Here is a 15,488-nt window from a genome sequence, read left to right on the forward strand (position 1 = left end):
GCGCTTAACAGGGTTACCTACACTGCTTCCCCAAAACAAGGTCTTAGGTTTAATGTTAATAATTGAGCCCAGCAGCCCAGACCAGCCTAGATGTGTGGGGGGTGGGGGGGCGACTGTGCGCGTGCTCACAGAGAGGGCTCTGAGTGCCACCTCTGGCACCCGTGCCATAGGTTCGCCACCACTGGGATAGGCTGACCAGCTGTCCCGCTTTTGGCGGGACCGTCCCACCTTTGGACAATTTGTCCCGCGTCCCACGGGTTCTACAAATTGTCCCGATTGTGGGGCGCAAGGCAGTGCGGCAGCCTCCCGTGCGCCCGGCCGCAGGAGCGCATGGCCTTCTGGGGCTTGCCATTTGCTGCTCTGTGACAGGGCGGCAAACGGCGAGCCCCAGAAGCCCGTGCGCTCCTGCGGCCGCGCGCACACGGCCACCTCCCCATCCCGGATCACAAAGGTGACCATCTGGTCACCTTATGTTAGGACGAAGGAAATCTACTGGCACTTAGTAATTTCCAGGAGAAAGTCTGCCACTATCATACAGAGAGAAGGATCAGGGTTGTCCAACAAGTAGTGTAATCCAAATAAACCGGGGAGATGGGGTAAATGTAAAGGAGTGAGATTCACATACTTAGATCTGATTTCCTTGAATCTGAGACAGTGAAGTAATTGGTGGGCCAGAGGAAATCTGAAAGTAGTCAATTGCAAAAAAAAAACAAGTCTTAACTTGTCGTCTGGCAAAGCAATTTTCTGGCAGTGTTATCTGCTTGTGCTCCTAGTTTTCCCATCCTCCACACCGTGAAGCATGTTCCTCACCTGACCTATCATTCTCTCTCCCCCCCTCCCTCCCTCCCTCCCTCCCTCCCTCCCTCCCTCCCTCTCTCTCTTTTTCTCTCTCTCTCTCTGCCCCCCCTCTCTCAATCTCCATCCCCCAAGAGGCCTCATCGCCGCCTTCTTATAAGTCCTCTTCTCCAGTTTCTCCCAGCACTCTTCACCAATGGCTCTCCAGGACATTCTGGGTACCAATCGCCCTTCCCGGCCTCCTGGTTGGCCTCTGCCACCACCCAGCAAGATGGTGGCAACCGCTCCCTTCTCACTGTCTCATGGCACCACAACCCTGGCTTTCCGCTGCAGCCACGGGGTGGTGGTGGCGGCAGACACCCGCTCCTCTTGCAAGGGCCTCATCTGCGACCCGGCCTCCCGTAAGGTCATCACGCTCCATCAGCACCTGATAGCGACCACGTCTGGGACCTCCGCAGACTGCGCCGCTTGGTTGCGTGTCCTGCGCTGCTCCCTGCGCTTGAGGCATCTCCACGAGGGGCAGCAGCCCAGCGTGGCCGGCGCGGCGAAGCTGCTAGCCGGTCTGTTGCGTGCCTGCCACAGCAAGGATATCTGTGTGGCCACCCTGCTGTGCGGTTGGGACCATACAGGGCCTAGCCTGCATTATGTGTACAGTGATGGAACCCATCTCTCCGGGGATGTCTTTTCGGTCGGCTCCGGGTCCCCCTACGCCTACGCCGTCTTGGATGGTGCTTACCACTACAACCTGCCGGTCGCGGAGGCTTTCGCCCTGGCCCGCCAAGCCGTAGCTCACGCTGCCCGCCGAGACGCCTACTCTGGAGGGAGCGTTGACCTCTACCACGTCCAGCAGAGTGGCTGGATCTGTGTCTCCCGAGAAGATGTGGGCCAAGTCTACCAAGCGTTGGGGGAAACGGCAGAACGAGAGGGGATTCGTGAGGAGGAGGAATCCGGAAAAACACAGACAGGACTAAACCGATAAGGGGCTCGTTCGTTGCAGCAAGAAAGCGCAATAATCCAGATCGGGAAATCATTAATTCCAGGAAAACTACGGGAGAGCAAATTATAGTTTGCAGTGCTGGCGGATGGGGAAAGAAACGCCATTAAGGACTAAATTGGTCTATCAATAGAAACTCCACCCTCCAAAGAAAAGTCATGTAAACGAATGGGCCAGCGGATACTCGTACAGACCATCTCGCGCCAGAAATCTGCAGGGTGTGGAGAAGGAACAGAAATTTCAGTGATGAACTATGAATCAAAAGGTGGCATAATTCACCAGTATGGGACCACAGACAAATGCTCCAGCATCCTATGCAGTAAACAACCTTGGGCCAGTATAAACCAGCATGATCTACTTGTAGGACCGATTACGCCAGTATGGAACAGATGGTTAGGCAGCGTCCGTTACCCAAGTGAAAGCTTTGGGCCAGGGTAAACCAGTATGGAGCAAGCATTGCTGGTTTGAAACCTCAGATATATGGTCCGGATCAGCGGAACCCAGCCAGGAACCATCTGCTGCCCCGAATCAACCAGGCACAACCAACCCGTTTGAACTAATCAAAACCAACACCAGGCTAGGATTGGCGAGAGCTTAACAGAGTAAACTGAGACTGGGATTAATCTGCTTGCGCGACCAAGTCAAAGCTGTCCAGGTCAGGGAAGCAACTAGCAAACCCTCACGGCACAAACTAGCGCTGTTTACTGTTGGCCTTGGCAGGCCGGCGAGCGGAGGAACCAAACACAACTGCAACCGGCAGAGCCTTGTAATAAGCCAACTGCCGCATTGTTTGACAAATAATTGGAGCCCGGTCCTGCGTTTTTATTCCCCATCCTCTCCACAGGCTGCGAAACCTGTCACCGGGAAGAGCTGGGGATGCAGTGAGTGGTGATAAATGCGCGTTTATCTCTCTGTCGCTGGCTCTATCTCGTTCTATCTCCCCGCTTCGGTGTCCTTCTGCCCACCCTGCGTCGCCCGTCCATCATCTAATTATGTTTCCCCTTGGCATCGTCTGCCTTTCGTCCGCGAGCTGCTCTCGCATCTTGCGGGCAGAAGAAGCGGTGGCAAACGGGTAAACAGTTCTGGAGGCAGCCACAAGTGAGCGGCCTGTCCCGAGAGTGCCGTGGCCCTGGTCCCTAGAGTGCCCCCCAGTGGTGATGGCCGATCCACCGACTCCAGAGCTGATTGCTATTCCTGGTGCATTCGGGCGGTGGGCTACCTTTGGGGACACGGCGCCATTGTCCGCCCTTATCTTAATTGGCATCTCCTGGCCGTGGCTGTGATGCTGGCGGTGGGCCGGCGCCTCCCCCCCTTCCTCTTCTCACTCTTCCAGCACAGCCTGCCTCGCTCTGTCGCTCCTAATCCATCTACCTCCTCTGGCTCCCTATCTCCTCCCTATCTTTTCTCTCCTGCTCGCATCTGCTTCTGCGTGTCTTCCTCTCCATCTGCCCTTTCTTCATCCCCTCCTTCCTCTTCTCTGTATCCCTCCTTTGTTTCAGGTGGATGCTAGTTGGCCCGGGGGGCCTTGTCCTCCCTGTCTGCCTTTGTGGTTCCAGCCAAGACTCCGGTTGCAGAAAGGAGAGGGGGGCTAACTGCACCTGGTTCTTCCGCCTCCATCTTTCTGCCCAGATCTCTCCTCCCCAGCCTGGAGAAGACCTAGATCTTTCTCCTGGTCCTGCTTTTAAGTCTTTTTAGAGAAGAGAAGAAGAAGAAGAGTTTGGATTTATGCCCCCCCTTTCTCTCCTGTAGGAGACTCAAAGGGGCTTACAATCTCCTTGCCCTTCCCCCCTCACAACAAACACCCTGTGAGGTGGGTGGGGCTGAGAGGGCTCCGAGAAGCTGTGACTAGCCCAAGGTCACCCAGCTGGCGTGTGTGGGAGTGCACAGGCTAATCTGAATTCCCCAGATAAGCCTCCACAGCTCAGGCGGCAGAGCTGGGAATCAAACCCGGTTCCTCCAGACTAGATACACAAGTTCTTAACCTCCTACGCCACTGCTGCTAACCCTAATCGTTCAGGCTAACCTGATCTTGACAGAGATCAGAAGCTAAGAGAGGTCTGTGACTGGCCCAAGGTCACCCAGCAGGAACAGAGGAGTGCAGAAACAAATCTGGTTCACCAGATAAGCCTCCACCACTCATGTGGAGGAGTGGGGGAATCAAACCTGATTGTCCATGTTATCGTCCACCTGCTCTTAACCACTACACCACACTAGCTTCCAAAGGAAGAGTGTGAACCAGACCGGAAAACCCACAACAACCAAAGGGTTCTAACCTTTGGTCTTCCACCGCTCTTTCCCCCGACTCTCTTTCCTCCAGTTGGCTTCCTTCCTTCCCATTCCCGCTCTCCCTTTCCAGGTGGCCCTCGTTGCCGAGGGAGGCGGCGCCCTGACCTGTCCATCACCGCTCAGGCACCACGGGGTGTCGCTCCATTAGCAGACACCGCAGGGGAGGGGGGCGACAATTATCAGCACTTTAGCTGTTTCACGCTTGGGTGGAGGCTGCACCTTGAGGCGAAGGGAGAGAGCGAACGAATAAGAAAAGTGGCTGTGAACATGTGCAGATGGGGAGGGAGGCGAAGCAGGGGTGGAGGGTAGTTGGAAGGCAAGGTGATGAGGAACGGTGAATGAATGCAGGATGAAAGAGGACCGGGGGATGGTGGAAAGAAAGGCAGGAAGAGGGGAAGCGAGGGCGCGTGAAAGGGACGGCGAGGGGATGGGACAAAAACAAGATGCGGTCAGTGAGCATGGAAAAGGGCAACAGGAAAGAAGAAGAAACATACAAGCAAAGGGAAACAAGAAAGGAGTAGCAATTGGGAGGCATCTCAGGGATGGATGATGGACAGGCCTGAGGCCGGAACAGTGAAGGCGAGTAAAGGAGTTGGCCATCAAAGGCTGACACAGGGAAAGTGATGGTCTGTGGAGTGCCAAGAAAAAGAGCTGGGTGAGAAAAAACCAAGGAGCTGAAAGAAGCAGCGTTTTTGGGAAACCCTGAGGGTGGCGGGGGGGAAAGGGCCTGCAGATGAGGGCTGGGGAAATGAGAGCAAGCGAAGGAGAGGGTGGCAGATGAGGGCAGGGGAAGGCAGAGGGAGCGAAGGACTGAGGAGGAAGGAAGCTTGAACAAGCCGGAGGACAGAAGGAAGAGGCGAGGAGCCAGACACGGATCTGCCCAGGGATTAAGGGGGGGGAGGCGCAGGTCTCCTTGCTCCAGGCTCGGAAGGTAATTAATATTCGTGTAGCGCTGGGCACAGAGGGGCAGGCCCGCCCTCTTCGTTTGCATATAAATTAAAGTGCAGGCAAAGACAGAAAAGCAATCAGAGCCTTCGCGGCCTCCATCCCCACCAGGCCAAGCCCTGCTGGGCCGTGAGCCCCACGCGAACCGCCCGTCTGGCCGTAAATCACAGGGGAACAAGAGAAGAAGAACAAGGAGAAGAGAAGGAAGAGTTTGGATTTGTACCCCACTTTTGTCAACCAAGGAGTCTCAAAGCCGCTTACAAACCCCTTTCCCTTCCTCTCCCCGCAACAGACACCTTGTGAGGATTCTAATATGGTGAACCAGGTTTGTTTCCCCACTCCTCCATCTAGAAGAAGAAGAGATTTATATCCCCCTTTTCTCTCCTGTCAGGAGACTCAAAGGGGCCTTCCCCCCTCACAACAAACACCCTGTCAGGTAGGTGGGGCTGAGAGAGCTCAGAAGAACTGTGACTAGCCCAAGGTCACCCAGCTGGCGTGTGTTGGGAGTGCACAAGCTAATCTGGTTCTCCAGGTAATCCTCCAAAGCTCAAGTGGCAGAGCGGGGAATCAAACCCGGTTCTCCAGATTAGAGCGCACCTGCTCTTCACCAACACACCACGCTGGCTGCCACAACAAGGTGTCTGTTGGGGGGAGTCCTTAAGGTTGAGGAAAGCATGGTACAAATCCAAGCTCCTCCTCCTCCTCTTCTTAATGGGGGGCTGAGAGTTCAGAGAGAGCTGCGACTAGCCCAGGGTCACCCAAGCAGGCTTCATGTGGAGGAGGGGAGAATCAAACCCGGTTCTCCAGATTAGGGTCCACTGCTCATTACCACTACACCACAAGGAGTGGAAGGCCTTAGACTTGCCAACCTGCGGGTGGCAGCTGGAGATCTGGAGTTACAACTGATCGGCAGGCAACCGAGATCAGTACCAGTGGAAGAAACAGCAGGATTGGAGCGTAGATTCTATGGCACAGGTGTCAAACTCATGGCGGTCCAGATGTTATGGACTACAGTCCCCATCATCACCTGCCAGCATGCTGGCTCAAATGCCTCCAGGTTCCCAGAGCCTGCATGGTGTAGTGCAGGGGTAGGGAACCTGCGGCTCTCCAGATGTTCAGGAACTACAATTCCCATCAGCCAATTGGCCATGCTGACAGAGGCTGATGGGAAGTGTAGTTCCTGAACATCTGGAGAGCCGCAGGTTCCCTACCCCTGGTGTAGTGGTTAAGAGCATGGGCACTCTAATCTGGAGAACCGGGTTTGATTCCCTGCTCTGCCACTTGAGCTGTGGAGGCTTATCTGGGGAACCAGATTAGCTTGTGCACTCCCGCACACGCCAGCTGGGTGACCTTGGGCTAGTCACAGTTCTTCGGAGCCCTCTCAGCCCCACCTAACCTCACAGGGTGTTTGTTGTGGGTGGGGGGGGGGAGGAGATTGTAGGCCCCTTTGAGCATTCTTACAGGAGAGAAGGGTGTGTGTGAATCCAATTCTTCTTCTTCCTCCTCCTTCTTTGGAGGAGGTGGAGGAGAAGGAAGGGTCAGGGGCAGAAGATTGGAGCATGCTGGAAGGGGATGATGGGAACTGTAGTCCATAACATCTGGAGGGTCGCGAGTTTGACACCCGTGCCTATGGAATCGTAACATGCTCCCCCTCCAAGCTTCCCCCATCCCAAATTCTGTCTTTCCCAGATTTCATCCTCAAATCTCCAAGAATGCCCTTACAGGGCCACTAATGACAAAAAACACCACATACAAATTATGCAACTGAGGGTTGCCAGGTGGAGGGGGGGGGGGTCTGAGGAGAGGTTGGACCTCAGCAATATATATATATTGTTTGCATATTAATATATATTGTTTGCATATATATATAATCTGCTCTCCAAAGCAGCCATTTTCTCTAGGGCAGTGATGGTGAACCTTTTCGAGACCGAGTGCCCAGATTGCAACCCAAAACCCACTTATTTATCGCAAAGTGCCAACACGGCAATTTAACCTGAATACTGAGGTTTTAGTTTACGAAAAAGGTTGGCTCCCGCTGGCTCCGAGGCGTGTGTTACTCGGGAGTAAGCTTGGTGGTAGTCGGTGGCTTTGCTTTGAAGCAACCGTGCAACTCTTCCAATGGGTGAATCACGACCCTAGGAGGGTTTACTCAGAAGCAAGCCACATTGCCAGCAACCGAACTTACTCCCAGGTAAAGGATCGCGCTTTCGTTCTTCGCATGAAAAGCAGTGGGGTTTAACAGCTTAACAAAGGATTAACCCTACACTGCTTCCCCAAAACTAGGTCTTAGGTTTAATGCTAATAGAGCTCAGCGGCCCAGGCCAGCCTAGATGTATGTGTGAGGGTGGGGGCGACTGTTTGCGTGTGCCCACAGAGAGGGCTCTGAGTGCCACCTCTGGCACCCGTGCCATAGGTTCGCCACCACTGCTCTAGGGGAACGGAACTCCGTAGTCTGGAGATCTCAGTTGTAATTTTGGGAGAACTCCACACCAGACCTGGATGTTGGCAACCCCTCGTGTTTGTGTGAGAGCCCAGGGGAGTGTGCCAACTTCTCAACCCAACTCTTGAACTTAAACAGTACCAGAGGCCGCGAGAGAAATGAGTAATCTTTTTAAACTCCGTAGCAGACGGTCCCCAAACATCCCTCCTTTCCCCGACTGCCTGGACTCGCACACCTCCGGAAAAAATAATCTGTCAGGTGCGAAGCCAGACGTATAGCGGGGTATTATTAATTTATCCTTTATTGCAAAGATGGCTGCCTGGGGCCGGTTTCGAGCCCCTGAAGCAATTTCCACCTGGCCCCTGCCTGCTCTAGTAAATCATAGTTAAGCCGTGATAAAAGGGTTGCCCACCGTTTTGTGTTTGTTTTTTAACCTGTGAGGAAAAGGGATCTTCCCGACCTGAATGTCGCTTCTCGAGTGGATTTCTGAATGTTAACGCGTATGCCTGGGAATCATATGTTTTACAACTGTAAAACCATTGCTGATAGATGATTCCATCTACTAATGCAGTGGTGGCGAACCTATGGCATGGGTGCCAGAGGTGGCACTCAGAGCCCTCTCTTTGGGCACGCACAGAGTTGCCCCCCCCCCCACATATCTAGGCTGGCCTGGGCCGCTGGGCTTGATTATTAGCATTAAACCTAATTTTGGAGAAGCAGTGTAGTTAACCCTGTTAAGCGCTGTTAAATCCCACTGATTTTCATGCGAAGAACTAAAGCGTGATCCTTTACCTGGGAGTAAGCTCGGTTGCTGGCAATGGGTCATGGTCGTGAATCAGGGTCGTGATTCACCTGTTGGAATTGTTGCACAGTTGCTTCAAAGCAAAGCCACCGACTACCACCAAGCTTACTCCCGAGTAACGCACGCCTCGGAGCCCACCGTTTTTTCTAAACGAAAACCTCAGTATTCAGGTTAAGTTGCCGTGTTGGCACTTTGCGATAAATAAGTGGGTTTTGGGTTGCAACTTGGGCACTCGGTCTCGAAAAGGTTCGCCATCACTGTACTAATGAGTGGACTGGATTTGTGGGGTGAAAGGACTTCCAGTCCTCCGTCGGGGACACTGTGGTCCCCTGCACGGGCAGGAATCGGACTTCTCTTTTCGTGATGAAGTGTTTTCAAACCTGCAAAGTGCTTTCCCCCTCTTTGAATTCCTTCTCAGCAGAAATCCCTTGGAAGGTCACAGCGATTCCAGTTTTGCAAACAAGGATCTGGAGCACAGGTGTCAAACTCGCGGCCCTCCAGATGCGGCCCTCCCGCATGATGTTGGCAGGGGATGATAGCAGTGGTGGGATCCAAAAATTTTAGTAACAGGTTCCCATGGGGGTGGGATTCAAACTGTGGCGTAGCGCCAATGGGGCTGGGCGGGGCACGACAGGGGCGTGGCCGGGCATTCCAGGGGCGGGGCATTCCTGGGCGGGCCTGTGGCAAGGGCGCAGCCGCTGCGCCGGTCCTTGGGCGGGAAACGAATGCACGCAGGCGCAGGCTGCCACGCACGCCGGTGCACCTCCTGCTGGACTGCTTCAAGTTCTGCGCGCTGCTGCTGAGAGGAGGGGCGTAACTAAGGCAAAAATCACGTGGCAAAATCACCCATTAGTAACCCCCTCTCGGCACACACAAATAATTAGTAACCTACTCTCGGGAACCTGTGAGAACCTGCTGGATCCCACCTGTGGATGATAGGAACTGTAGTCCATAACATCCGGAGGGCCACGAGTTTGACACCTAGGATGGAGTATTGGACATCAATCCGCCGCCTCGTTGGATCCCCATCGGGGAGAAAAGTGAGATATAAATGAAATAAATAAATGGTTCAAGCCCCATAGGAGGCATCCCCACTCAAGAGCTATGACTGGCTCCGTCTGCCTCTATGCAACCATGGGTTTCAATCAACTGTGCGGAAATTCTCCTTTTCCCATGAAGGGTGCTGAGACCTATTTGGAAGCGGCGGGCTCGATCCAGAGAAGAAGACGACTTTGGATTTATACCCCACCTTTCTCTCCTGTAAGGAGACTCAAGGTGGCCTACAAGCTCCTTTCCCTTCCTCTCCCCACAACAAACACCCTATGAGGTAGGTGGGGCTGAGAGAGCTCTGAGAAGCTGTGACTAGCCCAAGGTCACCCAGCTGGCGTGTGTGGGAGTGTACAGGCTAATCTGAATTCCCCAGATAAGCCTCCACAGCTCCGGCAGCAGAGCTGGGAATCAAACCCAGTTCCTCCAGATTAGATACACGAGCTCTTAACCTCCTACGCCACTGCTGCTCCAAAGGAGAGTTTGGATTCATACCGCACCTTTCTCTCCTGTAAGGAGACACAAGGTAGCTTACAAGCTCCTTTCCCTTCCTCTCCCCACAACAGACACCTTGTGAGGCAAGTGGGGCTGAGAGAGTGACTCACCCAGAGGTCTGCAAACTGTGGCTCTCCAGATGTTCATGGAGACATGCTGGCGAGGTCTGATGGGAATGGTAGTCCATGAACATCTGGAGAGGCATAGTTTGCGGACCCCTGGACTATCCCCCAGCAGGAATGAAGGAGTGCAGAAACACATCTGGTTCACCAGATAAGCCTCTGCCACTCAGGTGGAGGAGTGGGGAATCAAGCCCAGTTCTCCAGATTAGACTCCATCTGCTCTTAACCATGACACCATGCTGGATGTGGGTGGGCCAGAAACAGAGGTGGAATCCAGCAGGTTCTCACAGGTTCCCGAGAGTAGGTTACTCATTATTTGTGTGTGCCGAGAGGGGGTGACTAATGGGTGATTTTGCCACGTGATTTCTGCCTTAGTTACGCCCTTCCTCTCGGCAGTAGCTCGCAGAACTTGAAGCAGTCTAGCAGGAGGTGCACCGGCGTGCGTGGCAGCCTGCGCCTGCGTGCATTCATTTCCCGCCCAAGGACCCATGCAGCAGCTGCCAAGCGCCCCTGCCACAGCCCCCCCCCCCCGCCCCAGGGAATGCCCGCCTCGGAATGCCCATTGCCATCAGCCCCCGATCGGTCCACGCCCAGCCCCATTGGCGCTATGCCACAGTTTGAATCCCACCACCATGGGAAACTGTTACTAAAATTTTTGAATCCCACCACTGGCCGGAAAGAAAGTATGAATGGAGGTCCTGTTGGTGGGGAGAAGTGGAGAGAAGGACCTTGTGAGGTAGGTAGGGCTGAGAGAGCTCTGAAGAACTGTGGCTGGTCCAAAGCCACCCAGCAGGAATGTAGGAGTGCGAAAACACACCTGGTTCCCCAGATAAGCCTCTGCCACTCAGGTGGAGGAATCAAACCCGGTTCTCCAGATTAGAATCCACCTGTTCTTAACCACTACACCACGCTGGCTATGAGAATTCAGTTCGGGGGGGGGGGGGGGCGCTCCGGTTATGGCTGGAAATCTTCCGGAATGATCTCCAGACTGCAGAGGTCAGTTCCTCTGGACAAAGTGGCTGGTTTTGAGAGTAGTAAGGTAAAGTTTCCCCTTCAGTCGTGTTCAACCCTGGGGTACCACTGCGAGCAGTGATTTCATAGGCAAGCCGTTTTTGTGGGGTAGTTTGCCATTGCTTTTCCCGGCTATTCTTTACCCCCTCGCTATGGCTTTTCCCCCACTTACCTTAAGTTTTAAGCCCAGCCAGCTTACTCTCTCCCTGCAATGCAGCGTGGGGTCCTGGGGCAGCTCCCCACTACAGGGGAGTAGGTGACAACGCGAGCCAGCCTCTGGATCGCTTGCCGCTCTCACATTATTCCCCTCTTCAGCTGCGGCATCCCTGGCGCTCCTCGAAACGGCGCCTTTTGATGACCCTGCGCAGAGCCAGAGATGCCGCGAGCTGAGAGTAGCGTGCAGCAAAGTAGCGTGCAGTAAGTGGGGAAACACCTTATGTGCTAGGTACTCATTTTCCGACGGCTGAGTTGACCATGAGCCAGCTGCCAGGATATCTGACCCACAGGGGGCTCGAACTCCTGACCGTGTGAGTGGCAGTGCAAGCACTTAACCACTACGCCACGTGGCTCCTTGAGAGTAGACTTTATGGCCCACTGGGATCCCTCCTCTCCCCTTCCTGTTGGTACACAAATCTCCAGGAATGTACAGTCCTAGTTTGACTACAGCATGGTAGGATTCTTCAGGGGCTGGTTGCTTTAAGGAGCTAAAATTCGAACAGCCTTTTCCTCCTTCCTTTGCTGGGTTAGCCAGCCTGAGGCATCCGCACACATTTATTACCAGGCTTAAGGGGTATGTAATTATTTAGGGTGGTTTTGCGCCGAGATTCTCACTCTCCCATTCCGCTTTAATAACACCGCAAACGGTTTCCGAAAGGGGATGTTATTGTTTCTCTCCACGTTGACCTGCAGGGCCTGCGTCTCGCAGTAAATTTTCGAGACAGAAAATGGCTTTTTGCAAAATTTATTATTTCTTTTTTAAAAAACCGGCCCCTCCTTCTGCATCAAGGTGGCGGGGAGGGCTGCCGGGAGGTGCCGAAGCGCCGGGCCAGCGCTTTTCAAACGGGCAAAGTGCAACTCCAGCGTTTTGCAGAGAGGGCACAACTTTGGTTCGTTTCCTGCCCTGTGGCATTTTGATTTCCAAGCAGCAGGGATAAATGCAAGCATCTAGGCGGGGGCGGGCGGGCGGGGCGAGTTAGTGGACAGGAGGAGAGAGGCATAACAAGAAGGAAAGCAGGCTCAATTGCCTCCAGGTTCCCAGAGCCAGCGTGGCGTAGTAATTAAGAGCAGGTACACTCTAATCTGGAGAACTGGGTTTGATTCCCTGCTCTGCCACCTGAGCTGTGGAGGCTTATCTGGTGAACCAGATTAGCTTGTGCACCCCCAGGGTGACCTGGGGCTAGTCACAGTTCTTCGGAGCTCTCTCAGCCCCACCTAACCTCACAGGGTGTTTGTTGGGGGGGGGGGGAGAGAAAGGAGATTGTAGGCCCCTTTGAGCATTCTTACAGGAGAGAAGGGAAGTGTAAATCCAACTCTTCTTCTTCCTCCTCCTTCTTTGGAGGAGGTGGAGGAGAAGAAAGGATCAGGGGCAGAAGATTGGAGTAAGAGACTATGGGAAAGTGACCGGGGACAGATGCAGAGTTTATTCGGGGAGAGAGCTGTTTTCGGTGCCTCAGTTCTAGAACAAGGAGTGTCCCTGAGCATCCATGGAATGCTTCCCCCGTAGCACTACAAAGCCACACTAGCCTTGCCAACCTCCAGGTGGGGCCAGGAGATATCCTGGAATGAAAACGGATCTCCAGTGACAGGGATCGAAGAAAAGGGCTATTTTGGACGATGGACTCTATGGCGTTAAACCTCAAAGAGAGACCCCCCTCCCCTCTCCAAACGCATAAGAACAAGCCAGCTGGATCAGACCAGAGTCCATCTAGTCCAGCTCTCTGCTACTCGCAGTGGCCCACCAGGTGCCATTGGGAGCTCCTATGCAGAATGTGAAAGCAATGGCCTTCTGCTGCTGCTGCTCCTGAGCACCTGGTCTGCTAAGGCATTTGCAATCTGAGATCAAGGAGGATCAAGATGGGTAGCTATAGATCAGGGGTCTTCAAACTATGGTCCTCCAGATGTTCATAGACTACAATTCCCATGAGCCCTACCACTTGGCCATGCTGGCAGGGGCTGATGGGAATTGTAGTCCATGAACATCTGGAGGGCCATAGTTTGAAGACCCCTGCTATAGATCGACTTCTCCTCCATAAATCTGTCCAAGCCCTTTTTAAAGCTATCCAGGTTAGTAGCCATCACCACCTCCTGTGGCAGCATATTCCAAACACCAATCACACGTAAGAAGTGGTGACGCCACCCCATGTAGAATCCCCGGCTCGCACCCCTGATTTGGCAACCTTAGCACCTCTCTGGAATCGTTACCAATTGCTCCCTGGCTGAAAGCACATTTCAAAATTTTATTTTCCTAAAATGAGGATATTACAAATAAGGTAGCGTGTTTGTAAACAATTCAGCTGCTGGCAGTTCTGTTTCCCAGATATCTAAAGGCTTCCTCAGTGTCACACTTCAGCAATAACCTGAGGAGGATTCTCAGCTGGCAGATGTTTTTCCCTTCCATATAAAATTGTAAACAGACAGGTCCAAAGGCCATGAAAGGCAGTAGCACAGATAAATCTGACCGTCCAAGTGGCATTATCCAACACATCCGGCCTTTATTTATTTTTATTTGGAATGGGAAAGATGCGGTAAAAGAGATACTTGGGTGTCCACTCCCCGCAACAAATGTTTACGATTTTGCAGCTTTAAAATTTGACTGTCGGAGTCACACTTCATACAAGACGTGGCTGTACATTCAGAAAGGATGCCCTTGTTAAAAGAGAAGCCCAGAGGCTATAGCTCTTCCTCTCCACGCCAGATCCTTTCCCCAGCGCTGATAGCAGATCCCAGTGCACTGAGTTCACAGATACCTCAGATACTGAGTTCACAGACGCCTCAGTTCCCAGTTCACAGATACCACAGATACCTCGATAGACCTGGCTGGAGCTGACCTGTTTCCTAGCTTGCAACATAAGAACATAAGAACAAGCCAGCTGGATCAGACCAGAGTCCATCTAGTCCAGCACTCTGCTACTCGCAGTGGCCCACCAGGTGCCTTTGGGAGCTCACGTGCAGGATGTGAAAGCAATGGCCTTAAGAACATAAGAAAGAGCCTGCTGGATCAGACCAGAGTCCATCTAGTCCAGCTCTCTGCTACTCGCAGTGGCCCACCAGGTGCCTTTGGGAGCTCACAGGCAGGATGTGAAAGCAGTGGCCTTCTGCTGCTGCTGCTGCTCCTGAGCACCTGGTCTGCTAAGGCCTTTGCAATCTCAGATCAAAGAGGATCAAGATTGGTAGCCATAAATCGACTTCTCCTCCATAAATCTGCCCAAGCCCTTTTTAAAGCTATCCAGGTGAGTGGCCATCACCACCTCCTGTGGCAGCATATTCCAAACACCAATCACACGTTGTGTGAAGAAGTGTTTCCTTTTATTAAGTCCTAATTCTTCCCCCCAGCATTTTCAATGGATGCCCCCTGGTTCTAGTATTGTGAGAATACCAACAGACCCCAGGAGCTACTGTTGACCGTACGCACAAGAACTCACACCGAAATCCTTTTCTTCTAGAAAATAAATTGTTTATTACGAAATTATAACATGGATGCCCCCACCTAGTACTGATTATGCGTTGGCTCCCTGGGATAAAATTGTCCTGGATATAGAAAGTCCCAATATGGAATCTGAAGAGGGCTTTATCCAGGGGGCAGAGTCCAAGTTCAGTCCGCCACCCAACCTGCCACGCCCAGCAGGGATGTTTAGGGGTCCTGGGAAGCAGTAGGGTGCGTAAAACCTCTGCCCGGGCTAACCAGTTCCACAGTCAGGTCATGAGAAGCCATAACTTTAATGAGAAGTAAATCCATGCTGGCAAGTCTGAATAGTTAGGGTTTGGGTGGGAAGGGAGTTTGGTACCGAAGGACTGTGGGAGAGAATGAATGCATAGAGTAATTTATATGGGGTCAGGGGAAACAGGGGTCAAGGGAAAGGGGAGAAAACATAATAAACACAGCACAGGTAACAGTAAAACGAAAAGAAGACCCCAACTATGAAGGAGGACAATGTGAATGGTAGAGAAAGGGGAAAGATTAATTAAAAAAACTGCTTGAGTGAGGAGGGAGCTCCCTAGACAATGATGCAGATAAATAAGAAAGAAAATAAAGAGATGAAGGGAAAGTGCAAAGTGGATGGAGGAGATTAGGCAAGAGAATCAAGAACCTGCAGAGGAGGGGAGAAAAAGAAGAGAGAACTTTTAAAAAGTGAAAGAAGAATAGTGTACTACAGTGGTTAAGAGTGGATGGACTCTAATCTGGAGAACCGGGTTCGATTCCCCACTCGCCCACATAAGTGGGGGACTCTTATCTGGAGAACTGGATTTGTTTCCCCGCTCCTTTACATGAGGCCTGCTGGGTGACTTTGGGCCAGTCCCAGTTCTCTCTGAACTCTTTCAGCCCCACATACC

The 15,488-nt window shown here is 52.8% G+C and overlaps 1 protein-coding gene across 1 annotated transcript; it reads left to right on the top strand.

Moving 5' to 3' along the window:
- Positions 1-991: 991 nt before the first annotated feature.
- On the top strand, positions 992-1,774 carry PSMB11 (proteasome subunit beta 11). Its single transcript, XM_048516825.1, has one exon. It carries the CDS (start codon positions 992-994, stop codon positions 1,772-1,774), a length of 783 nt encoding a protein of 260 aa, XP_048372782.1.
- Positions 1,775-15,488: the final 13,714 nt, after the last annotated feature.

This window comes from Sphaerodactylus townsendi, linkage group LG15, assembly GCF_021028975.2.
Source record: "Sphaerodactylus townsendi isolate TG3544 linkage group LG15, MPM_Stown_v2.3, whole genome shotgun sequence".
NCBI lineage: Eukaryota > Metazoa > Chordata > Lepidosauria > Squamata > Sphaerodactylidae > Sphaerodactylus > Sphaerodactylus townsendi.

Bases quoted from the DNA above. Each gene is read 5' to 3' on its own strand.
- PSMB11 (XM_048516825.1), top strand. From the start codon at position 992: ATGGCTCTCCAGGACATTCTGGGTACCAATCGCCCTTCCCGGCCTCCT.